At 46.7% G+C, this 25,884-nt stretch overlaps 1 protein-coding gene across 2 annotated transcripts in view; it reads left to right on the plus strand.

Moving 5' to 3' along the window:
• The window catches only part of MYO6 (myosin VI), a 113,467-nt gene that overhangs the window by 18,338 nt on the left and 69,245 nt on the right, over positions 1-25,884 (plus strand). For both annotated transcript variants that reach the window (XM_085857879.1, XM_085857880.1), the window contains exons 2-10: positions 12,879-13,008; positions 13,195-13,264; positions 14,909-14,982; positions 15,413-15,542; positions 15,830-15,935; positions 16,407-16,462; positions 19,112-19,209; positions 19,411-19,575; positions 19,817-19,897. In XM_085857879.1, the coding sequence (XP_085714005.1) occupies positions 12,892-13,008; positions 13,195-13,264; positions 14,909-14,982; positions 15,413-15,542; positions 15,830-15,935; positions 16,407-16,462; positions 19,112-19,209; positions 19,411-19,575; positions 19,817-19,897 (897 nt within the window). In that variant the 5' untranslated portion in view covers positions 12,879-12,891. The remainder of the gene's footprint in view (positions 1-12,878; positions 13,009-13,194; positions 13,265-14,908; positions 14,983-15,412; positions 15,543-15,829; positions 15,936-16,406; positions 16,463-19,111; positions 19,210-19,410; positions 19,576-19,816; positions 19,898-25,884) is intronic.

Below are 25,884 nucleotides of genomic sequence, written 5' to 3' on the forward strand. Positions count from 1 at the left end.
TGTTCTTCTTTGCGAAGAGTTTCTTCCGGGCCTTGTCAATGTCGTTGCACGTGCTGGTTCTGTCATAGAGCAATATGACGAACCTCTCGATGGTGTGCATGACATCGTCTGGTTATGCCACTTGGTGCAGAGGATAGCTTCAGCAGTGCATCTGTAAGTTCTGGCAGAACGGTCCAGATTGTCCAAGCAGTCTTCTTTCCATGTCCAGCAAAGCTAGATACAGTGTCACACCCAGTCAGAGCGTGAAACATTGGGAGTGCCTGTGCCTTCTCTGGTCCTAGGCCAGCTGCTATTTTGTGGGCTGCCAGGTACCGAAAACTCTTCCCAGTGCCAAATGCTAGCCACAGTTCATCTTCTGGTTGCAGTCCCTGGGCCACTGACACAGCCAACACCACAACATCGGTGTCAACTGTCTTGATCAGTATCTTGTGGTGACCATGGTTGGCTGCATGGGATGCATGCTACAACATTCGACTGTCAGCTTCTTCATGGCTGCATAGGGCGAGCAAGGCCAGGTCTAGCAGCGGTGGCTTGCTCAAGACTGCCTCTCCATCAGTGATAACCAGCTGCTTGTCATCCTGGTCAAACCACCTGAAGATAGCTTCTGATAGGAACTTGAACAGCTCGGTTGTGTTGGTGTCCACTCGGAGGAAGTTCTGCCAGTTTCCAGGTATAACTGCTGCTCCGACCACGTGTCTACGCACTCCTTTTCCACGCTTTGACCTTGCACTGCCTTTCAGTGAATCAGCAACGTAGCGGTCCCAGACCAGGTCCAGGCGTGACACAGTCTGAAGCTTTGTTGACATGTACGGTATGAAGACATCCTGGGCATAGTCATCAAAGTTCTTGGCGACCGCAGGCTTCAGCATCTGGACAATGACTGCCCCATCAAGAACTATCCTGGTGGTATCAGGAGCTTCTGATTGGGCATTTGAGAACTCTTCAAAGCATTTGAGGAGATCACTCTTCGTACCCAGAACGGAGACTTTCTCCATCGGAGAGAGCTGGAGGACAGGCTTGATTCTCATGACAAAAGAACTCTTCAAGGTTTCCATCCCTCGTCTGGCAACCGATGTAGAGCCGTGAGAAAAGTGCCACGTCGTTCCTGAGAGAGGCCAGTTGCTGTTTCCCTTTGCTCGCACTTCTCGGGGTGGAAGTGCGAAACACCTTCAGCTTGTTCCGACGAATTGCCTCATCAATTGGCTTGGTCCTTTCCACCAGGCATTCTCTGGTGAAAGCCTGGAACTGCTCTTGGCCAATCTTCTTCACATTCTCAACTGCAGCAGGACCTGCAATTTCCTTTGTGTCAAGGACAACCAGATCCATGCTCTCTTCCTCAAAGGGGTTGCCAAGCTCTTCTATGACGCTGACGAGGGCACGGACATCCTTGGCGAAAGAGGTTTGCACACTTGGTGTCTGGTCGTGATGACCAGTGTCCTCTCACCTCCCCCAGTGTTGATGGCCATCTTGGAACTCTTCTATGGCCCTGGCAACTTCTGGCCCAGCAATCATCCAATGCCGCAGGGCACTTGGGTTATCAGTGAGGCCGACTGCTCCACCATCTCCTTTGATGCATGCGTTGTTCTGTTCATGTGCCTGGTCGATTGGGATCGAAGAGAACACGTTCTTCGTCTTCTGTACAGTGAAGTTGCCAGCCATAAATTCTCTAGCGACATCTGGGTGCTTCATTGGGAGTGCAATCATGTTCCTCAGGTGAACAGGGACCCACCTGGCATAGTGTGTGTGGTCTAAGGCATGGAACCATGGGACCAGTTCCGTCACGGCATCAAGGTACATCGTGAATGAAGCCTGCCGTAGAGAACGCACGTAGACCAGTACCAACATCTCTAGTTCCAGCACAGTTGCCCAGTACTGAAAGTTGGGAATGTCTTCTCCTCTCTGGTTACACCATTCTTCGAACTCAGGCAGGTCTTCTGCATCATCAAAATACGTCATACAGTGGCGTTCATACGCACGGTGTTGCAGGATGTGCAGTGCCGCTGCAGTGATTTGATGAGCTCTTCTTGTGCGCGTGACGTGGGCAGCTTGCAGGAAGGAGTCGGCTGTCCCTGGCATTGCAATTTCAGCTTGCACCAAGGCTTGTACCCAGCCACTTCCTCGCAGCCAGTCGCCCAGCGTCTTCAGGGCGGCCATCTTGATGTGGAGCCCACCAAACATCACTACCATCTTTTCTTCACCATACTTCTCTGGCCACTTCCACTGAATCTGCTTTGCCAAGGCAAACAGTGGCTGGTCCAAGGTGATGACAGGTGTCTGGCCAGGATGCACATGTTCTACAGCATTCTTCACCACATCCATGGAATGCCGGATCATGGCCACTGTGTGGGCACTGTCAAGGAACAGTGGAAGCAGGGCGGTGGGGCTGATGGTTCGAGGTAACGGCGACTGGCATGAAACACTGACCACGATATGTTCTCGTATGTCCCAGTGTTGTCCTCTAGGAGCCGCCTTGCGTGCTCCAGCCACAGGTATTCCTCCTCAGTCTGCTCCTTGAAGTCATCTCTGGTCAAGGACACCACTCTAGTATCTGGAACAGACAGGTTTTTCATGCTGGGAGTGACTGGGGGCACATCGGTATAGTAGTGTGGCAAGTGGCCGACCATCTTCGAGCTAGCATCTCCAGATCCACCAACGATTACAATGCTTCGGTCCAGTCCTTCGCCAGTGAAAGAGGGGTGCTGGAGGAGGGAGATGGCTGTACCATGGAAGGACTCTCGCTGTTATTGAACTGGTTTTGTGGTCGATATTGTCTATGGCTGATGTTGTGAAGACATTGCTGTGCATCTTTGGGGGGCAGACCACTTGTTCTCTGTGAAACTGTTGGCAGGCACTGTTCCCCATCTGAGCCGAGAGCTCGAGAACACGGGCATATGAGATGCTCATGCCCAGGTGTGACAACCTGTCTACTAACTCCCTCTTTCGTGTGTGAGCATGCAACATCATCCCTACGTATGTGGGAACTGGGGTCTCCTGTGCAGCACCGTGCCTGGCAGTTACGGGTCCTGTGGTGCGATGTGCCCGGTTGTGCTTGATGCAGTTAAACTTCAGCATCTGGGCAATGGCAAGCGCTGCAGGGGTTGTGTCTGCCATCTGATCCTTAATGCTGGGACCCTCTAGGACCATGCTCACCAGGGCAAGCAGCAGTGATGGCACAGATTCTCCTTGGCATCCTTCAGGGAATCCATTGAAGGGCTCAGCTTTTTCAAACATGTGGCGGCGCACTGTCTGTGCATCACGTGCAAGATGGACCACATCATTATCACTGTCCAGATCACAGGCTTTGATGAGAGCAGCCCCAACGTCTTCTTCAAATACCAGCAGGACGTCTCTCCCCTTTGTGTGTGCGTGCATGTCAGGGAACTGGGCAAGGAGTCTCTGCTTCAGTCGTGTGGAGTGGACCCTTGTGTCGAGCTTCACTTGAACACCGGTGCTGTCTCCTCATCTAGCCTAGCTTATTCTATGTAGAGGACCAGTTCGGCGAAGACAATACGTGATACTTCTCGCTCCTTGTCTTTGTACTTGGGTCCCTCAGACTGGGCCTTTCTAACACGGTTGTGCAGCACTGATAAGCACTTCTTATGGTACTTGGCATCCAAGGCGACCATGTCCCCGGCACTGAGTCGGCCAAGCAGTTCTGTGTCTTCAAGAATGGCTGCCCAGTCTCGAGCTTTACTGTCCATTTGAAATGTTGCAACTTCGTGAACACCATCGGTTCCTGCAGGTTGTCTGCAGAAGAAACACTGGGCTTCTTGGGCCTTCTCTGTACTGGATGATGTTGAATGAAATCTGGTGCATTTGCACGCATCTGGTACGTCATGGATCTCTCCTTCTGTCATGAGTGTTCGCTTTTCTGCCCTTTGCAATTTTGTATTGTTATATTTGAGCTTGCATGTTTGATGGTACAAAGCATTGTTTGCAACCATGGCCGCTTCAATGCCATACCCTTCGTTGAGTCTTTCCAACTGAAGTGTTCCTGGAAGTTATCCAAGCTCACTGAATCTGATGAAATTGGCTGCGAGTGAACTGTACCCACTCCCAGAGTCTTTTCGCTTGGACTGTGAAGGACATGTCAGAGACTCTGCTTTGTCCTCTTGGAAAATGATACACAGCTTCCAGTTAGTCTGAGTTGGGTGCGTTGATGTTGATGGGACAGGACGCTCAAGGCCAACCAATTGGAAGCTCTTGGACATGGTCAAGTTGTTCAATGTTACACTCGGTATCTTCTGTTCACCAGCAACCACCACCATCAGGATCTCCAATGACACAATGTAGGATAAATTAGTTATGAATTAAACCGGTTTTCTCCTCGCCCATAGTCATAAATACTATTGCCACTTGTAAAATCTTCTGCAGACGCTGGTGACGGCACATCGACAATTCACACCCATCATCTGAGTTACATGGCTTCATTCCCAATACGACCGAATTCATCCATATTTAGGTTACTTCAAGCCGATGTGCTGAGATGTGTTCTGATTGACTGTAAGAGTCAATAAAAACGCAGTTTCAGAAAACGGAAGGGTTACTCGACAAACTGACCAAAACAAATTAGCTTAGCCATGAAAATGGAAACCAGAATGGAAAACTACTTACAAATGGTTTGGTATTGCCGTCAATCGAACGAAGATAACCCGAAAACTCACGAGTCATCATGGTAAAGATATCTCGCCAACACGCCGGTACGAAGAGAGAACTTCCTCACTCAGTAGCAAACTGGAACTGGCGCTGTGAAGGCAGAACGGAAATACATGCAGAACCTCGTAACCCGGTAATCCGTGACTGAGATAATCCTATGACCAAACTGCACCCCGCAAACCAAACTTAACTTGATGAACTACGGTTAACAATGGGATAGCATAGAGAACTCTATGGGCACAGAACAAAATAACAATGAATCGAGTCAACAAGTGTAAGCTGGCAACTCAACCGTGCGCGATTCCGGGGTCAATATGCACGCACACCACTTCTATTACCACGTGCCAAGCCAATAGTGCTATGAATGTTTATCATTGGTTTTCATTCAGAATCTGTGTCTTAATAAGACTAATTAGTCCACTTTAACTTTTTTTCTCAACCAAATCAAATTGTTACTTTCTTTGACCATTATTGGACCTTTATTAGTAAATAAACTTTCACTATCAACCTGCATTCCTCTCCAGTAAAGCAGATATGTGTCATAACAGTAACCACTGGCGGCCATTTTGAAAAATGGCTGCCACAGCCATCAGCGGCTGAATTTGAGATGGCCCAACATCCAAATCTGTTCATAATATAATAGGCTACTCGTGTGCCAAATTTGGTGCTTTCCTCACAAAATGCACAATTGTTATGCTATATTTAGCTAAGTTTCCCCACTACCGAGAGAGAGAGAGGGAGAGAGAGAGAGACGGAGAGAGAGACGGAGAGAGAGACGGAGAGAGAGACGGAGAGAGAGACGGAGAGAGAGACGGAGAGAGAGACGGAGAGAGAGAGAGAGAGAGAGAGAGAGAGAGAGAGAGAGAGAGAGAGAGAGAGAGAGAGAGAGAGAGAGAGAGAGAGAGAGAGAGAGAGAGACGGACGGACGGACGGACAGAGAGAGAGAGAGAGAGAGAGAGAGAGAGAGAGAGAGAGAGAGAGAGAGAGAGAGAGAGAGAGAGAGAGAGAGACGGACGGACGGACGGAGAGAGAGAGAGAGAGAGAGAGAGAGAGAGAGAGAGAGAGAGAGAGAGAGAGAGACGGACGGAGAGAGAGAGACGGAGAGAGACAGAGACGGAGAGAGACAGAGAACGTCGCAGCGCTAGTCAGGGTATCGTCGGTTTTCTCGGCAGTGCCCTGTTAGTCGTGTCAAAATTCAAAAACTTTTTGCTTAAAACCTCTATTTTACTTTTTTATTTCGCTTATCTTTCCTTATTTTGTTCGGTTACTGCTCCCTTTCCCAAGGTTTGGGAAAAGTTGGAGTGTATTGATAACTTCCTCTTCCTGAGTTAGGAAGACGTGGAGCGTCGTGTGTTGAAACATGGTGGCTGCTCGTTCTCAGTGATATGCCGCGTTCGAACGGTTATCGCGCAAGAATGGCGTCGCCTGCTCTCCACCGGAGAGCGTTTCGGTGGAAGCGATTGTTCTCGCGATCGGGAACATAATCGGGTTTGGTGAGGTATGAGCCGCGTCTCGGATGAATAAACGAGTCATCGTGTTTGTGTCCGACGAAGAGCACGTTGCTCTCATCGTTCAACAAGGCCTGTCCCTCGACTCTGGACACTTTGTGATGATGTATCATTTCGATACTCCTGCTCAGAAAGTGGTTATCTCAAATGTCCCACTATTCCTGAGCAGTAATGTAATCCTGAAAGTGCTGCAGCGGTATGGACACTGCGTGTCCCCTCTAATAATGCTCCCTTTGGGCTGTAAAGATGAACGTGCCAGTCACGTGATGGGTTTCCGTAGACAAGTATTTATGGTACTCAACAAGGATTATCCCTCTCTGAACGTCATTTTAAAGTTCACTGTGAATAGTCACGATTACCAAGTATACGTAAACACTGACACCCTGAGATACTTTGGTTGTGGTGCAGTGGGACGCATTAAACAGTTTTGCCCTCTTCAAAAAACGCAGCCTTCCACGGCCAAACCGAGTAACAACGACTCACAGATTAATGTTAACGTTTCTCTTTCAACGAACGGACAGGATAAACCGGCTGAACGAGTGGACACACCCCCTCCTAATGAGGTACAGCATAAATTAACTGAACAAGTGGACACGCCCCTCCCAATGAGGTACAGCATAAATTAACTTAACAAGTGGATGCGCCCCTCCCAATGAGGTACAGCATAAATTAACTGAACAAGTGGACACGCCCCCTCCCAATGAGGTACAGCATAAATTAACTTAACAAGTGGATGCGCCCCCTCCCAATGAGGTACAGCATAAATTAACTTAACAAGTGGACACGCCCCCTCCCAATGAGGTACAGCATAAATTAACTTAACAAGTGGACACGCCCCCTCCCAATGAGGTACAGCATAAATTAACTGAACAAGTGGACACGCCCCCTCCCAATGAGGTACAGCATAAATTAACTGAACAAGTGGACACGCCCCTCCCAATGAGGTACAGCATAAATTAACTGAACAAGTGGACACGCCCCTCCCAATGAGCCAACGGACTGTGTAAGTGAGGGGTTCATCACCGTTTCAAAAGTTAAGAAACGTAAATCCCTTGCACCACGTGTCACCTTCTGGTAAAAGGCAAATCAGTGAAAATGTAATGGCTGGAATTCCATGTAATAACACATTTGCCTTTCTGGAAGAAGAGAGTAATCCAGAAACGTCCGCTTGTACAAACGTTATCAATGAAACAATCGTATCGAACTTGCCAATCCCAATCAGTGTTTCCAACCCCACAGAGAGCGTCCTCTCATATAAGGACGTTCCTTATGTCGACTACTCCCATATCCAACAGTCACAGGAGGAAGAGAAACTTTTACAGTCTCTCCTTAACAAAACAATAAATGAGCCAAATAAGGACACCAAGGGAACAATGGAGGATAGTTTAAATCCTCCAATAGAGAGTGACACTCATGACCCGAGCACCGTGGCCGTGTCACGGACAAGGTTGGAGTCCACTCTCTTACATTCCCAAGAATCCCCAGACGTAACTCTGATATACAAGGGGCCGAAGAAGATTCTTTCATTGAAACCGAGCAATCACGTGATGCTCACAATGAAACTGAAACACCTATCGATTCCCCATGTGAGGAATCTGATGATGAAAGTCAAGACGACTCCTCTCAGATTCTAAAGGCTGAAATCAGACCTTCGGATGACGAGCTTCAGGACTTCTTGAGGGACTCTTGTCGTAAGAGAAATATTGAACTGAAAGATCATTTCCCTGATCTTCCGGTGTTAATTACGAAATTGAAGGAAATTGTGCGTAACCCCGTCACCCCAAACTTCACTGAGGCTCAGAAACACAGGTTAAAAAAAATGATCCAGAAAGCTCGACAGGAGCTTCTTTAGTGAGGTCCTTATGGTGTGTTTCTCTTATTTATTTATTTTTCTTCTTTCCCTTTCTAAACACATGAATGTCAATTTCGGAAGTCTAAACATTAATGGTGGTGCGAGTTTAGAACGCAAAGTTCAGGTAAAAGATCTGACACGGCGTTTGCAACTGGACGTCTTGTTATTGCAAGAGACGCATGGAGATCTGACTGCCCAAGCCCAATGGAGAAGGCTCATGAAGGGTCAGTGGTTCTTCAGTGATATCAATTCCTTCACTGCCAGGATTGCTTTCTTTGTCTCTCCTTCATTAACACTCTCGCAAGTTCATTATAATGAAATAATTCCTGGACGTCCGGCTTGTCTTCAGTTCATTGCCAACAATCAAATCTTTATTTTTGTAAACATTTATGCCCCCATTGAGAATGCTGAAAAGTATACATCTTCCTTAAACTAGAGGCCTTTCGAAGCACAATTGACTTGAACTGCTGCTTTATAATGAGTGGTGACTTCAACTGCACCCTTGACCCTGCTTTCGACAGAAACAGTGTGGAGCCACATCCAAAATCTGCCAAAACTTTGGAAAAAATTATAAAAACTGTGGGACTCATGGATGTTTGGCGTATCCAACACCCCAGACAACGTCAGTTCACCTGGTTAAGATGTGTGTCCCAGAGACACACTCCAGCTCGGTTAGACAGAATTTATGTCAATGCAACAATGCTTGATAAGATATTAAAATCTGATATCGTACCTTCTCTTTTCTCTCATCATCTGGCGACAACATTCTCCTTTCAGCTTTCTCTGCAGCAACATGGCAGTCCGTATTGGAAGTTTAACGTCATGTTACTTGAGAATGTTACTTTTTGTGAAGCCTTTAGGGTGTTTTGGAATAGCCTCATCGAACGAAAGAATAGTTTAAGTAGCCCTAGATTATGGTGGGACTACGCAAAGGCACAGATTGCCGTCTTTTGCCAACAGTTTAATCACTTCTCATCTTTTAGTGTAAAAAGGGAAAGGATTGTACTGGAAAAATAAATACTGAAATTACAATCTGATGTTGCAAACAATCCCAGTACAACAAATAACCATCTGCTACTGGAAAAAAGGCCCTTTTAAATGATCTTGTTGACTATCAAGTGAAAGGTGCTATGATCTGATTACGGATGGATCAGATTTATAATTTGGACTCGCCAACAAAATTTTTCTTTCATTTTGATAAAAAGACCACCCATCAAAGGCAAATTGAAACCCTAAAGCTCTCAACTGGGGACATTGTGACATCACAAGATAGCATAAAGAGGGAGATCTATAACTTCTTGTCAGACGAGTTTATGGCAAACGATGTTGACAATGAATCAATGCAATACCTCACGTCTGATCTACCCACGTTAAGTGCTACTCAAAGGGATCAGCTTGATTCCTTACCTTCCTTGGAAGAACTTACACTCTCGCTGGCTTCTCTGCCGACTGGAAAATCTCCTAGACTTGACGGCCTCCCAGTCGAGTTTTACAAATCCTTTTGGTCCTTCTTAGGTCTAGAGCTTTTGGAGGTCTTTACTAGTTCTTTACAATTTGGGAAATTGCCAATGAGCTGTCGTAGAGCAGTAATTAGTTTATTACCGAAAAAAGGGGACCCTCAGCTCGTTGGCAACTGGCGCCCAATCTCTCTTTTAACTTCTGACTATAAAATATTTCCCAAAGCTCTAGCTCGACGCATCTACCCCCTTCTAGAATCTTTGATTCAAAGTGATCAGTCCTATTGTATCCCTAACAGACAGATACATGATAACATATTCCTAATAAGGGATCTTTGGGATGTGTGTAAAGCTAAAAATGATAATCTTGGTTTGATTATGCTCGACCAAGAGAAAGCTTTTGACCGTGTTCGTCATGCATATCTTTTCAAGGTTCCCGAGTGTTTTGGACTTGGTCCCAGGTTTACCTCCCTCATAAAACTTTTTTATCATAGCATTTCCTCAGTACTCAGAGTAAACTCTGAACTGACTTCACTTTTAAAGGTTGGAAGGTGTATCCGTCAAGGATGTCCTTTATCTGGTATTTTGTACTCTCTAACTATTTTGTACTCTCTAACTATCGAGCCTCTCCTAATCAAAGTTCGCAGCTTCTTAACTGGATACACAAAGCTGCAAGTAAAACCTGTGAAAGTTTCTGCCTATGCTGATGATATTTGTGTCATTGTACGCACAAGCAAGGAGATTAAGAAACTGGTGGACTGTTTGAACTATTATGGTTTAGCTTCTTCAGCTGCAATAAACTGGAACAAGTGCCAGGCACTGTGGATCAGCCCATGCCAGCTGCCCATGCCTGTTCTTCCGGAACGCCTCACCTGGTCGAACAACGGAATGAAGTACCTTGGTGTTTTCATAGGTGATGCAGCAACACAAGCAAAGAATTGGGAGCGTCTCGCTGAAGCTCTCAAACAAAAACTGCTGAAATGGAAAGGCTTACTGGCTTTGCTCTCTTATCGAGGCCGAGTCCTGGTCATCAACAACTTAGCAGCATCTCTATTGTGGCACAAGATCAAAGCCATACCGCCTCCTGAACATTTTTTGTTGAGCATACAGAAAACCTTAAACTTTTTCTGGAGTGGAAAACACTGGCTTCGTCCACAGATCCTGAATCTTCCGTTGGAGGAAGGTGGACAGGGTCTTGGGGACATTGTGTGCAGGGCAATGGCCTTCGGCGTTGCCTCAATCTGGCGGCTTCTCTACGGTCCGTCGGACTTAGTCTGGAGGTCCGCCGCCCTTCTCATCCTTCGTCAAGCTGGTATGCTTGACTTTTCATCAGGATTATTTCTAATGAATGTGAAATGTATTGATTTGTCCTTGCTTCCACCTTTTTATAACAGCATTTTAAATGCTTGGCATGTTTTTATAGTTGACCGTGATTATCTTTCCGACACCAAAAATATGTTTTTGAACGAATCTCTGTTTTACAACTCTCTTTTAAAAAGAATAAGAACGGAGCGTTCTTTTATCGATCATTTTATTCAGAACGGTATCCATTGCGTTTCTGATGTAATGATTGACAACACGAGATGGTTGAGTGCTGCAGCACGAGCAACCAAGGTTGGCATACGGTCCTACCGCCAAGTATCTCTTTTATTATGTGAAGTACTTCAGGTGTACCGGAGACTTAAGGTACACTGGGAGAGATCTCCTCGCACTGGCGATGGCTCAACTGTTCGCGAATCAAATCCTCTCTTCCCAAATCCCGAACTCACTCCCACTGTCATGATTTCCGGTTCAATGGTAAAATATTTACCAAAAATACACTTTGGAATCGCACCACAAGTAGGTCTGAGAAAATGTCACATACTGTATACCAGGCCTGTGTGAAAGCAATTCGACCTTCTTTAAGAACTTTGCAGTCAAGGAAGTGGCACAACGACTTGCCTCCAGAATACCCCTTCCAACCTAACTGGAAAGCCTTTCACCATGTTCTTACCCCGAAGAAAACTGCTCACCTGTCTTGGAGGCTGGCACATTGGGTATTACCGACCAATAAACTCCTGCTTGTTTTTTCTCCTGAAATACCTGACCAATGTCCCTTCTGTGGAACTCTCGAGACCTTGTCACGTGCTTATGTTGAATGTGCACGCTTGATCCCTTTGTTTGGTTTGCTTTGTGAATTGTGCTCCAAGCTTTCTTTGAACTTTACTTTAAAAGTTTTTATTTTTGGCTTTGAATCCAAAACACATCCACTGGAAGTGATTTTGGCCAATTTTCTCACTGCCACAGCAATGAAGTCAACATATCGCACAAGGAAAGGAAAAATTGAAAATATTTCAGGGTGTGCTGATAACCTTCTGGCTTTGTTTAAAGGAATCGTTTTCGCCCGTATTAAAATGGAATTTTCTTTTTATACTTCCATAAACAAAATTTGCATTTTTAAAAGTGTGTGGGCTCTAAATGATGCACTTTGTACTGTTCAAAATGGTCTCTTAATTACAGACTGATCACTTTTACTATCATGATGTAACCTTGTATTCTTGGATATGTTACTTTTGTGTCCTTATGAAAAATGTTTAACTCCTATATAAATTGTGTTTTATACTCTTGTAATAAAAGGACAGAAAAGTCTCTCTGTCTCTTTGTCTCTCTCTGTCTCTCTGTCTCTTTGTGTCTCTCTGTCTCTCTGTCTCTTTGTGTCTCTCTGTCTCTCTGTCTCTCTCTCTCTCTGTCTGTCTGTCTGTCTGTCTGTCTATCTGTCTGTCGCTCTCTCTCTCTGTCTCTCTCTCTGTCTCTCTCTGTCTCTCTGTCTCTCTCTCCCTGTCTCTTTTTTTATTACCTCCACATGTTTGGTTGTTCAGCCTTTGATGTCTCCATAATCAACTTCTCCCTGAAATTCCATCCATCCATCCATCCATCCATTGGGACCATACTCTGTTCAGAGCGTTGGTGCTGCCTAAGCAGTCTCCTGGGCTATTGGACACAATCCTGGATGGGTCGTCACTCCGACACAGTATACCAGCAAGCTGGCACTCATTTTACCGACCTCGGAAGGATGACAGGCAGAGTCAACCCCACCTGGTATTGATTCAACATATGAATGGGATTTGCACTCAGGATCCTATGATCCCAAGCCCACCACCCGAACCATAATGCCAACACCAGTCATCAATTCTGACCCACCATCTTCTTCTCGATGATTAATTATCTTGACTCTATTACTGAAGTCGTGTTTTTCCATTTACTGTGCCAAGACCCAGACCGTCTTAATTACCAGTGATCACGTCGGAGTGCGGTGAACAGCCATGGTGATGGACCCGATAACTGTATGGCGGACTGCCGTGACCGTGTCATGGCTCCGATGGTCTTGCTGTTCACAGGTTGGCATTTGTTTGTTTGTTTCTGCAGCCTGTAAGGGATCATGGATGATGGGAAACCTGTGTGGGTGCCACACCCCTCTGAAGGTTTCCAGTTGGCCACAATCACTGACATGGGTGCGGATTCCTTTGCAGTCAAGCCATTTGCTGCAAGGTCAAAGGTATGCCGACCACGCGGAACCTCACCAGAGTTTATTGTGTTCTTTTGTTTTTAAATAAAATAATGTTCACAGCACATGGTGAGGAAACTCCTCCAGTACTCTCAACTGATTTTGATTCATCCTGCAGTGTTTGATGTGCAAACTCTTGACTTGTAAACCACTCGGCCCTGGGGCCTCCTTTCTCAGGTGATCCAGGTGCCTTTCGACCACGTGTTCCCTGCCGAAGAAGATGAAAATAAACACGTTGAGGATAACTGTAAGAAACCATATCCTCTCGCCTTTCCTGTTTCCTCTTAACCTTCACCTACCTTGTGTTGCCTCGTGTGATTTTTTTTGCCAAGTATAAGTAAATGTTGATCTTCGAAACCAACATTAACTTTGCTGTGTTTATTTTTTGCATTTTGAAGGAGTAAAGGTTAGTGGAGAAGCTAAATGGCAAAGGTGCATTAAGGTATTGACAATGTAGTGGCGATGAACATGTGTACATGGGATATGCAGATATGGCTATTGTTGTGGTAGAAAAGCTTTCCGGTGGGATTGTTTGGATTACTGGACAGACACGGAGAAGGTTCCCTGGCAGAGGAAAGCTGGACAGGGAGTGATTGAACTTCAAAGGAGGGACAAGGGGAGGTTGACATGGAGTGTTAACAATGAACAGGTGTGACCTGTTCATACTGTACAGTGGTACGTGGCTCAGGTGGCCAAAAGAGATTCTGCAGAAGATGCTGTCAATGAGAAAGTATCGTGCCCTGCACTTTAGCTTCTCACCAAGTAGTGTGCCGATGATGCAAGGTGTTAACGCTCTCGTGCATCCATGGTGGCAGGGAGTCCCTACCCGTAACACAGAACCTTACTCCATTGCGCTGCACTTTGCACGGTGCATGCCCAGATGCTGCTTGTGCAGGCCGTGATGAAAGTTAATTCATTCATTCATTGCAGCTCCTGTCTGCCTCTTGCATAATTTCTGTGAGCCTGCATGTGCACCGAATGCAATACCTGTGCACCTTGCATCATTTCTTGTACTTTAGTCCCGGAATTTTTTAACTTATTCAGTGCTCTCACTCATGATGGCCCACTTTGTTGAAGACGATGTGGGATCCTTAATGTCCACAGCAACCAATGTTGCCAGACAGGTCCCCGGTTTGACATTGCATTGGAGGGACACCCCCTCGTCGATGCACCGTTCTGCCTGTAAAACACCAGCCATCTGCCGGCCCGAATGATGAAAGTGTAAACATCAATATACTGGTTAGATTTATCATGATTTTGGGAAAGTCTCGATGTATAGGTTAGCTTTCTCGTGATGTTGGGAAAGTCTCTGTGTAGGTTAGCTTTCTCGTGATGTTGGGAAAGTCTCTGTGTTGGCTCGCTTTCTCGTGATGTTGGGAAAGTCTCTGTGTAGGTTAGCTTTCTCGTGATGTTGGGAAAGTCTCTTTGTAGGTTAGCTTTCTCGTGATGTTGGGAAAGTCTCTGTGTTGGTTAGCTTTCTCGTGATGTTGGGAAAGTCTCTGTGTTGGTTAGCTTTCTCGTGATGTTGGGAAAGTCTCTGTGTTGGTTAGCTTTCTCGTGATGTTGGGAAAGTCTCGATGTACAGGTTAGATTTTTCGTGATGTTGGGAAAGTCTCTGTGTTGGTTAGCTTTCTTGTGATGTTGGGAAAGTCTCTGTGTTGGTTAGCTTTCTCGTGATGTTGGGAAAGTCTCTGTGTTGGTTAGCTTTCTCGTGATGTTGGGAAAGTCTCTGTGTTGGTTAGCTTTCTCGTGATGTTGGGAAAGTCTCGATGTACAGGTTAGATTTTTCGTGATGTTGGGAAAGTCTCTGTGTTGGTTAGCTTTCTTGTGATGGGGAAAGTCTCGGTATACCGATTTGATCCGATTTCCCTCCTTGTCTCACTTCTCCAAGGTTCCCTCATGTATTTGAATGAGGCGACTCTCCTGCACAACATCCGCATACGTTACGGCTTCAACAAGATTTACGTATGTCATGCCTGAGTCGAGAAACATTTTCTTCACTTTTGCTTTGTAATCTCACCTGTGATGGGAAGTGTAATGCACAGGTGTTCCATTTCTCAATCTCCTTGCCCAAAGTTTAATCCCCATATAAATGCATCATAATTGAGGTGAACTCGGTGTACGTTGTGTCACAAATGATGTGTTGCCGCCGCCTCTCGTTCTCCTGCCCTTCGATCTCCTTATGTTTGTCCGTCTTTGTACAGTCCTTTCACTTTCGGCAAGTTCAGCTAAATGTGTCTTGAACATGCACGACTGCATTCCCATATGACTTGGTTTGATTTGTTTTTGGTCTTTTTATATAATCCCTCAACACCTGTATGAAATGAGGAGGCTGTCTGTGATTTTCCCGTATCTGATTGACTGCTTGTTTTTCCTGTCTAACTGATGTCCATAGACGTACGTCGCCAACATACTGATTGCTGTGAATCCATACACGGATATTCCTCGTCTTTACTCCCTCGATACGATCCACTTGTACAAGGGAAAATCTCTCGGAGTGCGGCCTCCACATGTGTACGCCATTGGTATGCCCATCACTCCTCCTTTTGTTTCATTGCCCCTCAGCTTGTGTCTCGTGCTTTTTATTTCAACAATTGTCACGAGAAAGAAAACCCAAGAATGCATTTTTTTTTTCCTCTCCTGTTGTTATAAAGAACCTCTTAACTATTGGTGAATTATCTTACATCGTCCACTTAAACATCAGTCATTATGGCCTTTGTGTTTCCATCAAATTCCAGAGCTGGTATTAATGTGTTTATACTTGTTTGTTGACTGTGGTGCTACTATGTTTATATTCATTGTCGTTGAGCAGCAGACAAGGCCTTCCGGGATATGAAGGTGCATCGACAAAGTCAATCCATTATTGTGTCAGGAGAGTCGGGTGCTGGAAAAACTGAGAACACAAAATTCATCCTGAGGTGATTCATCCTGAGGTGGTAACAATTTTGTCAACCAAGATGGTGCTCCAAGACTTATTCCTACCACAGTGGGTGATGCACTACCGTACATGGCCAGATGGCACGTGCGCGCCTCCGTGCAGGTGGCACGCCTCCGCGCACATGCAGGTGGCGCCACTCTGTCTAGGTGGCCCCACTCTGTCTAGGTGGCCCCACTCTGTCTAGGTGGCCCCACTCTGTCTAGGTGGCCCCACTCTGTGCAGGTGGCGCCACTCTGTGCAGGTGGCGCCACTCTGTGCAGGTGGCGCCACTCTGTGCAGGTGGCGCCACTCCGTGCAGGTGTTGGCGCAGGCAGGTGACTCGCCACCGCGCACGCAGGTGACGCACGGGCAGATGTCATGCGGGCAGGTAACTCACGGGAGGGTGATGCACTGCCTTGCTTGGCAGATGACCCGTCGCTGAAGATGGCGTGCATTGTCATTTTGTCTCCAGGTACCTGACTGAATCATATGGAAGTGGGCAGGACATTGACGAGCGCATTGTGGAAGGTGAGCCTTGTCTTCCTGCTTTCTCTTGTTAATTGGTGCTGATGTGTTGCTGTGTGATGTTGGTGGACATGCATCAGGGTTACCTGGTTGGCTCATTTAGCTTGCATGTGGTGTTGAAGGCCCCGTCACACCTTGACGATTTAGCCAGCGTATTCTGACTTATGAAAAATTTGTCTAAAATGCTGGCACACGTCGAATACGTTAAGAGCACGCTGAAGCACGCTGGCATACGTCGTAGTATGCCAAGATCTTTGACAAATTTTAACATGCTCAAAACTTTTCGACGTATGCTAGCGTATGACTCGCATGTTCCGCACACGCTGGCCATAAGTTGTAGGCACATTACGCGATCATTGACACACGTTGACACACGTTACTTGTAAGTTACTCATAAGTCGAAACACGTCGAGGTAATGTTTAGCGTACCCGAAACTTATTTCTAACCTATGAGTAACGTGTTGTAGGCACGTTACACGATCGTTGACACACATCGACACACGTTACTTGTAAGTTACTCATAAGTCGAAACACGTCGAGGTAATGTTTCGCATACCCGAAACTTATTTCTAACCTATGAGTAACGTGCTTTGAACCTATGTGAAATGTATCTCCAACGCATATTGACATATGTAGACGTATTTGACGTCTTCCGGACGACCACAGAACTTACTGAACGTGTTTCTAACTTACAGCTACCGTATAATGGCGTATTGGCAGCGTTTAGGGGAATTGGTATATGAAAATGGGGTTCACAGGAGGAACCCGTCAGTGTTCCAGACTCCATGTTTTTTATTTTATTTTATTTTTTTCCTTCGGCATGACGATGATGTTGACACTTCGATTTCGAGTGCGGTTATGATTTAAATCGTTGAGCGGCAGCCTATGAATAGCCTACGCCACGTGATCGTCGACGATACGCTGCCGTACGCTATGCATACGTTAGACTATACCTATCGTTGGGCATACGTTGTGAATGCCGACAACACGCTAAGCATTCGTTGGTATAAGTTATCTATAAGTTATCAAAACGTTCTGTGTACGTTACTAATACGTTATGCATTTGTCCAACTCGTTATGAATATGCCAAAAACTTTAAAAAACATCAATAGTTCAGCGTAGAAAAACATTTTCAAAAAAAAAAAAGCCGAAGAAAACTTCGAAGAATGTTGCCAAGAAGTCTCCTGGCCGTGGCCGTGGACGCAGACGCAAAGAGGATCCATCATCACCCACACCCTCCCCATCACACTCACCGACTACTACTGACATGGACCTACTACTACTACTACTACTACTACTACTACTAATGACACGCTCACCTACTACTATTACTGATACTACTGACATGGACATGTACTCACCATGGAGTCTGAAATACTGATGGGTTCCTCCTGTGAACCCCATTTTTATATACCAATTCCCCTAAACGCTGCCAATACACCATTATACGGTAGCTGTAAGTTAGAAACACGTTCAGTAAGTTCTGTGGTCGTCCGGAAGACGTCGATCAAATACATCTACATACGTCAATGTGCGTTGGAGATACGTTACACATAGGTTCAAAGCACGTTTCTCATAGGTTAGAAATAAGTTTCGGGTATACTAAACATTACCTCGACGTGTTTCGACTTATGAGTAACTTACAAGTAATGTATATCGACGTGTGTCAACGATCGCATAACTTGCCTACAACTTATGGCCAGCGTATGCGGAACGTGTCATACGCTGGCATACGTCGAAAAATTTTGAGCATGCTTAAAATTTGTTGACGTGCTCGGCATACTACGACGTATGCCAGCGTGCTTCAGCGTGCTGTTAACGTATACAAAACTTACCCATAACGTATTCGATGTGTGCCAGCGTATTCGGCAAATTTTTCATACGCTGGCTAAAATGTCAAGGTGTGACAGGGCCTTGACACTTCGATGTCTTGTGCGATTATGATTTGAATCGTCGAGCGGCAGCCTTTTAATAGGCTACACCACGTGATCGTCGGCGATACGCTGCCGCGCTATGCATACGTTCGACTATCGTTGGGCATACATTGTGAACGCTGACAACACGCTAAGCATTCTTTGGTATAAGTTATCTATAAGTTATCAAAATGTTCTGTGTACGTTACTAATACGTTATGCATACGTCCAACTCGTTATGAATACGCCAAAAACTTTTTAAAAAAACATCAATAGTTCAGCGTACGCCAACGTTTTACATACATTTTGATACGTTGCCAAATGCTGGCTAAAACGTCAAGGTGTGACAGGGCCTTAAGTAAAGAGTCCTCCTGTGAGCTATTGTAATTGGTATTGTTCCATGATTGCTTGTTTGCATGAACTGTTATTACTGTGATATTCAGTAATAAACACAGATCTCGATACTCCTATTTTAAGATATCCTCCCAAGGTTCCTTGCTATAACCATCTGCACCATTTTTGCTTTCTTAAATAACTGCTCTCCAAGTTTCCTTTCTCAGCTTTGGGGCTTGCCTCAGCAATCTTGGCCAGTTTAACGCGGGTGTTCGAAGAAATTGATTGACTGGTTTGATGTCATTGCACAAGTGATCCTGATTAAACTTTCTTTAATCTTTTACCTTAATTGTGATTTCCTCGTTGGTCTTGGTCATCAGATCTAAATGTCATATCTTACCCTCAGCCAATCCACTATTGGAGGCCTTTGGGAATGCCAAGACTGTCAGGAACAACAACAGCAGCCGGTTTGGAAAGTTTGTGGAAATCCACTTTGATGCCAAGGTTTGCTCCATGGGACATGTCGTTAACTCTGTGAGCGACACTGTGAATTGAGTTGGTGGCTTGTACTGGTTGAGATGGTCTTTGCCTCCTTAATTGCTTGTGCTGGGGATTCATGTATCTTGAGTTAATGCCTTGCGTTGTCGCTGTAACCTGAGTACCATATAGCCGGAATTTAATGCGAGCACTGCCTCGTCCCCTCAGAACGTCGTCGTCGGAGGCTTTGTGTCTCATTACCTCCTGGAGAAGTCTCGGATCTGTGTTCAAGGCCAGGAGGAGAGGAATTACCACATTTTTTATCGCCTTAGTGCTGGAGCCCCGGAAGACATCAGGAAGAAATTTCATCTCGGTTCACCAGCCAACTTCCACGTGGGTTCCTCTTCATATTATAGATGTACCTCAACTTGGCGACCGCTTATCGTGTTTTCTTTTTCAATACCAATTTGATGAAAGATTTCAATTCGGGAAGATGTGCTTAAAGGATCTCAACCGTTCTTCTTGTCTCTAATGTGGCTGTGAAGGACTTTATTTGGTATCACATGATGAGTTTGTGGATTGACAAGTTGTTCACAAGCAGATTATGCTATGTTTTCCCTTGCCTCCCATTCAGTACCTCAACCGTGGATGCACCAGTTACTTCTCCACCAAGGAGACGGAAGGTTCTATCCCTCAGAACCGCAAAAGTCCACAGGTGTGTTGAGCTAATGCAAAACCTTTCACACCACCTATTGAGATTGTTCATCTTCGTTGTTATCTCGAGCACACGAAGCGAAAAGTGGGCTTAATCAATTGGTTTATGTCCATCGATCCATATTACCAGTTTATTTCCGAGGAACAGCTTATTTGAATGTAATATTTTTTGAACACTCATCGGAACACGAGTAGGAAAACGAATTTGTCATTTTACCGTACCTTGGCTCTGAATCCGTCCCAACCGCGCATGTGCATGGCGGAGCGAGATAATTATTTCACTCTCTCGGCCTGCCTGGCAGTCAAACAACGTTGAAAATCATTCCAAACAGGAAACGTACTGTTTTTAAGGACCTCATAAAGCACACAAACAACAGGCACGAAGAACTAATGTAACGTGTTAACCCTTGATAGGTAACCTTCATCCCAGTAACATCTGGACAACCCGGGGTCTTTCGGATCACCGAAGGAATGTTTTTATTTATTTATTTATTATTACTATTATTATTGTAGGAAACAAATGTTTGAATCATTTTATTGCAATAACATTATTTACATATCAAATTGAAACCCTTAGCAATATTTTAAGACTAAAACGAGATTAATCTGCTCTAAATGACTGTTTTTATTATTCTTTAGAAATGTTTTTTACAAAATATTTATTTTAGAAAGGAAATTGTTACGGATCTGGAAACCATGTGCATTCAACATACAGATGTCCCAAAAGTCAGTTATGTCGTTAAGTATGTGTGTAGTCAGATCCCCTTCCTTTTGTCTAGTGGGAGAATCAAAGGTGTGCGTTGCGATTTCTTTTAGTTAGGTTAGTACATCTAACAACCATCCCATCTGCATGACCCCTCGGCCCATCACAATCCACCACCAACCAGCTGCCTTCTCTCACCCTGACGTGCCAAGGCAAGATCTCGCGGTTCCGGTTTCTCGGCTCCCACAAACGTTGTAACTCTTTCACGACGATCTTTGTAACATTGATACTGTTGCTCGTCAAGTATGAACCCGCGTGGAAGAGTGACTGGGGTTTCCCGGCAGGGGCCGAGGCCTCGCCCTGGAAGGGTGGGCCGTAGGACCCTGCCCATTCAAAGGTGGACAGCGAGGTGTGTTTTCACCAAGGGTCCCTCCCCGTTGAGGGAGGTCGATAAATCCCCGAGCACTCTCTGAGAGCAGAGTTTTGGTTGGTTTTTGCTGTCACGAAAGGGGTTTTTGCTGTTACGGAGGCTGTTACGAAGGGGTGGTAACAGTTGTTGTTACGATAGCTGTCACGAGGGTTGAGCAGAAGGTCGTCAAGGCGGCGAACGTGTCTCTGCTGGCGCTCTACAAGGAAGAAAAGAGCGACTCCGACCCCCCTTCGTGGACCCCCGGCCATTCACCACCCTGGCTCTGCCACGAACCTCGAGTCCCACACGTGCGACTGGGGACCAAACCAGCAACCATTGTCAGGTGCCGCAGCACGGAGTACCCCTTTTCTCCGACGGCCAGGTACCCATCCGAACTCTGACCCCCAGCTTGTCTCTCTCTTCGGCTGCGAGGGTCCAATAAAGAACTCTGGGTTTCTTTTCATTTGTGTGTGTGGGCCCGTCTGGTAAGTAGAACTGAATAAGTGTTTTTGGAACATTGTAAATACTGCTTGCATATTCACGTTAAGACTTGCCTTTGTCTTTTACTGTAAATAAAACTTGTTAGAAATGTCCCCAGTTCGTTTCCGTCCTTTCTTGAATTGGTCTAGCATGGTTCGGATCTGAGTTTAGGCGGGGTTTTATTCCTGGTAATCGGACAATTGTAACCGGGATGTCCTGGGCAGGCCCGCTCGACTGCATCCAAGCCGGAAAGGTGGGTCGCAGAGTGGTAGTCGGTAGGTGTAATTTTACCGCTACCGGTAGAGTGAATCCGGTTCATCCAGGCGTTCCAAGTGCATGGATCCCCGGTAGCCGAGACCACATGGTTACTTAGGTACATTGGATCGAGACAAAATAACACTACGCCACGCGGTTGAAATATTGGTGACCATGGTCAGTTAAACGACCCGCCGGCTCGCGGAGTTATCTGAGCGACGGCCTACAATTCCGGGGAGTTTGGTGGGAGATGACGCAAGCTTTCCCCACCAAATCATTGTTCTCGCCACCGACCCCCGGCCCACAACAGTTTGGTGTCAGGAGCGGGGTTCGAACCCCTCCGCTTCCAGAGAGAAAATTACGGGATTCGGACCAGGGGTGTGTTGGCAACCCCCCCCCCCCACCCCTTCCCTCCGAAATTAAGAGCATCCAATTTGTAGTAATTCTCAGCACGGACCATGGCAGACCAAGATGGACTGGTACAGGTGGGTTCGGAATTAACGTTAGAAGAACCCACGGCTCAAGATGACACCTTGCAGGAGAAGACCCTTCCCTGCAATCATCTTGAGGGTGTCATTGGGGACGGCGGCGGCGGTGCATGAGCTCCCTCTGCATCAAATGCCCCTGATGGAGGACCGAACAATCCCTGTCGGCTCCGCGCCCGATCGTGGCGGACTGGCTTTGCCGGGGTCATTTGACATGAGACATGTTGGAGATGTTGATGCAAAAAATGGATGCGAATGCGCAAAAAATGGATGTGAATGCACAAGAAATGAAGGGAAATATGCAAACCATGAAAAACTAAATGAATGGAAATATGCAAACACTGAGAGGTGATATGCAGAGTATGGGGCTACACTTGCAAACACAAATGAAGGCGGGTCAGGAGGAAATGAAGGCGATGTTGGTAAAGGTGAAGCGAAATGCAGACCATGAATTAGAAAATGGCGGATGGGATCAGTACACTACGTGGGGAAACGACTGAGTCAAGGGGGAGTGTGGAGGTTGTTCGGACCGCGATGATGACGGGCGAGGTCGAGGCAACGAGTGACGTCATGATAATTGGGGGAGAAACCGATAAACTGGAACAGGGGATGACGGAGGTAATGAGGGAGACGCAGGATTTAGAAGAGAAAGACGAATTGCATAAAATTAAAAAGGAGCACGCACAAGTAGACCTGGGAGGGGACATTGGGGTTGAGCTTGGGGAATGTTTTGAGACCCAAAGCGAGGGTCGGATTAACCTCCCACAGGAACGGAGAGAGACGGTATGCTCCCTCAAGGCAGGTCATGACGAGGTGAGTCCGGTAAGACCGTACGAAGTGGAGCCGTTGCATGATGCGAAAGGGTACATGCTGAGCTTGGTGGGGGTACAGAAACCCCGGGATCTTTTGGGCTAATGCAAGCCCCCGATGTGAATGTCCCAGAGTGTGTTAAAACGTGTGAGTGGTGCAAATGACATGGTATGTGTGAGTGCATGTGAGGAGATGGAACACGGACCGACCCAGACGGGAGACATGGGTCGTGTAACGGATGGAGTTATTTTGGAAACCGCGCCAGCTCCATGGGACGCTGCATGCGAGGTCCGTTCCGCGTTTTGCGAACGGCCCAAGCGCGCACGACTCGGTGATCGGGAGCCGGCGTTGAAACGTCCCGTGATTGGTGCGAAACCACCACGTGGACGGCTAAAATGGCGGCGATTGTGTGAATTTGGAAAGCACGTGTCCCCATGTGAGCACGTGCGCAGGGGCCGGCGTGCTGTTCGCGGAATGTGTCCCGCCGCCGGGCCTTCGTGTGAGTGACGTCGGCAGGGATCGCGCAGCACGAAGGCCAGGTGAGAAGCACACAGCTCACATGGTGGATGGCTCGGAAGCGGACATGTAATGTGATCGACGGGACGACGTTGCACTTCCAATTATCACCCAAACGGAAGGGACGAGCAAATTGTAAACCGCCGCCCTGGCGATGCAAGGCCTACCGAGCCTTTGACCTACTTTGCTCGAGTACCAGATCCCTGGCCAGGATGTAACGAACATCCTCGTCATGGGCAAAGGAGCACTAGTTAGTGGAATGGTTTAGTGTTAGTTTGGCCAGCCTCATTGGGCATGAGCAGTTCTCCATGGGGCCTGGTTGGACGAGTTCGTGGGAATTTTAGTTTCGAATTTAAAATGGCTTGGAGACATAGACGGACATGGTACGTGTCGTGGGGACATAGCTTAGCGATAGAGTTAAATGGAACGTGCATTAAAATAAGGGATGGCGAGGGGCACGAGCTAGTTCGGGGGACGTTGCGAGCAGAATGTCAGTATTGGAGTGAATTGAAACAAAAAAAGAGAAAAATGTACAATGAGTGAATGTGGGTCAGCGGGCCCGAGTGTGAGTGGAGTGAATGTGAAATGCATGGTGCGAATGAATGATTGGGGGGAGGAGTGAATCCCACCCAAGGGAACCTGGGGTTAGTGTCATGTTAGTGAGTGGGTTCGTTAAATTAACCAATCGGATGTCGTTTTGTTGTTGGTGTTGAATGAAGGCACGAAACCTTTTTGTAGGGTGCAGGAGTCCATTGACCGGCTGGGAGCGTGGCTGTGGAAATGTGCGCACTGAGTAGAGGGTCCCCTGGGCACCGAAGTAGTCGGCCAGAGTCGGCCATAGGTCCAAGTTAGTGTAATGGGCACGGGCAGCCCACGGAAACGGTACCCAGAGCACCAAAGTGCCACGTGGGCATCGAAGGGGACACTGCCAGGGGCATTCCCCACGTTCATACGGAGTAGGTAGGCTCGGAGACAGCCTCAGAGACCCGGGGGTGCCGTAGTCCGAGTTCGGCAGATGGGTATCCCTGCCAATGGAGCCACGCTGCCCAGCCACGAAATTGTGCAAGAGCACGAGTGAAAATTTGCGGGCCGGGCCCAAATTAATAACGAACACCAACACAGGCGACGGAAATCATGGTTTCTAGAACCGGTAGTTTGAAGAGACAGGCGTGTTAAAAAGCCCCGGGGATAGATTAACGTTAATAAATGGTAGGATAGATAGAAAACGTGTACCCCTTCGCACCATCCATCCCTTCGCTGTTTGTGGGCCGCTGGACTCACCTTAGGAAATTGCTGAAATCTGAGGGAGCTGTTCTGAGGCTGCATTGGGCCTCGAGACAGATGACAAGATGCCTTTGTTTGCATTCCCATGTCACAACCTTCACCATGAGCTCCAGGACCACATCTGAAAGTGTTTTGCAAGGACTGCCCTGCAGGCAGCCGCATTACCGGGGACTGCACTGAGCAGCCCGGAGATCTTGTTGCATAAAGGCCAGTTCAAACGGCCTGTGAGACGGCGTATGGCCTGCCGTGTTAGGGTGAGTTGCCTCCAGCAGCCAGGAATGAAAAGAAGAATTCAACGACAATCAAGGGACTTTTGAAGGCCCTAAAGACGTCTGACTCTCAATGCCTGCTGTGCACTAACCCACAAATGTTAACTTTGCTCTGTTTTCTCTCCTCAAGTCACAGGTCCTGAGCCATGGTAGTGTAAATATTAGGACTGTACATAATTTTAACCCACCTGTTGTTTGTTTAGCGCCAGAAATGTAGTTAAGTGGTCCGAGTGAGTCTGTTAGTTTAGTTACGCAACGCACTGGGTTATTTATTTTTGGGACATGTATTCCAAATGTTGCACTCAGGGATCCGGAGGTAAAACATACTCAGGGAAAACCGACACCTGCATGCCACACGAAAATTAACGACTCGGGTCGAGTCTATAAAAAGGGGGGGGGGTGGTGTTACGGATCTGGAAACCATGTGCATTCAACATACAGATGTCCCAAAAGTCAATTATGTGGTTATGTATGTGTGTAGTCAGATCCCCTTCCTTTTGTCGAGTGGGAGAATCAAAGGCGTGCGTTGCGATTTCTTTTAGTTAGGTTATTACATCTAACAAGCCATCGAACAACCATTCCATCTGCATGACCCCTCGGCCCATCACGATCCACCACGAACCAGCTGCCTTCTCGCACCCTGACGTGCCAAGGCAAGATCTCGCGGTTCCGGTTTCTCGGCTCCCACAAACGCTGTAACTCTTTCACGACGACCTTTGCAACATTGATACTGTTGCTCCTCAAGTATGAACCCGCTTGGAAGAGTGGCTGGGGTTT

The sequence above is a fragment of the Eptatretus burgeri genome, chromosome 15 (assembly GCF_056783735.1).
Source record: "Eptatretus burgeri isolate ZD-2024b chromosome 15, Ebu_testis_v1, whole genome shotgun sequence".
In the NCBI taxonomy this organism is placed as follows: Eukaryota; Metazoa; Chordata; class Myxini; order Myxiniformes; family Myxinidae; genus Eptatretus; species Eptatretus burgeri.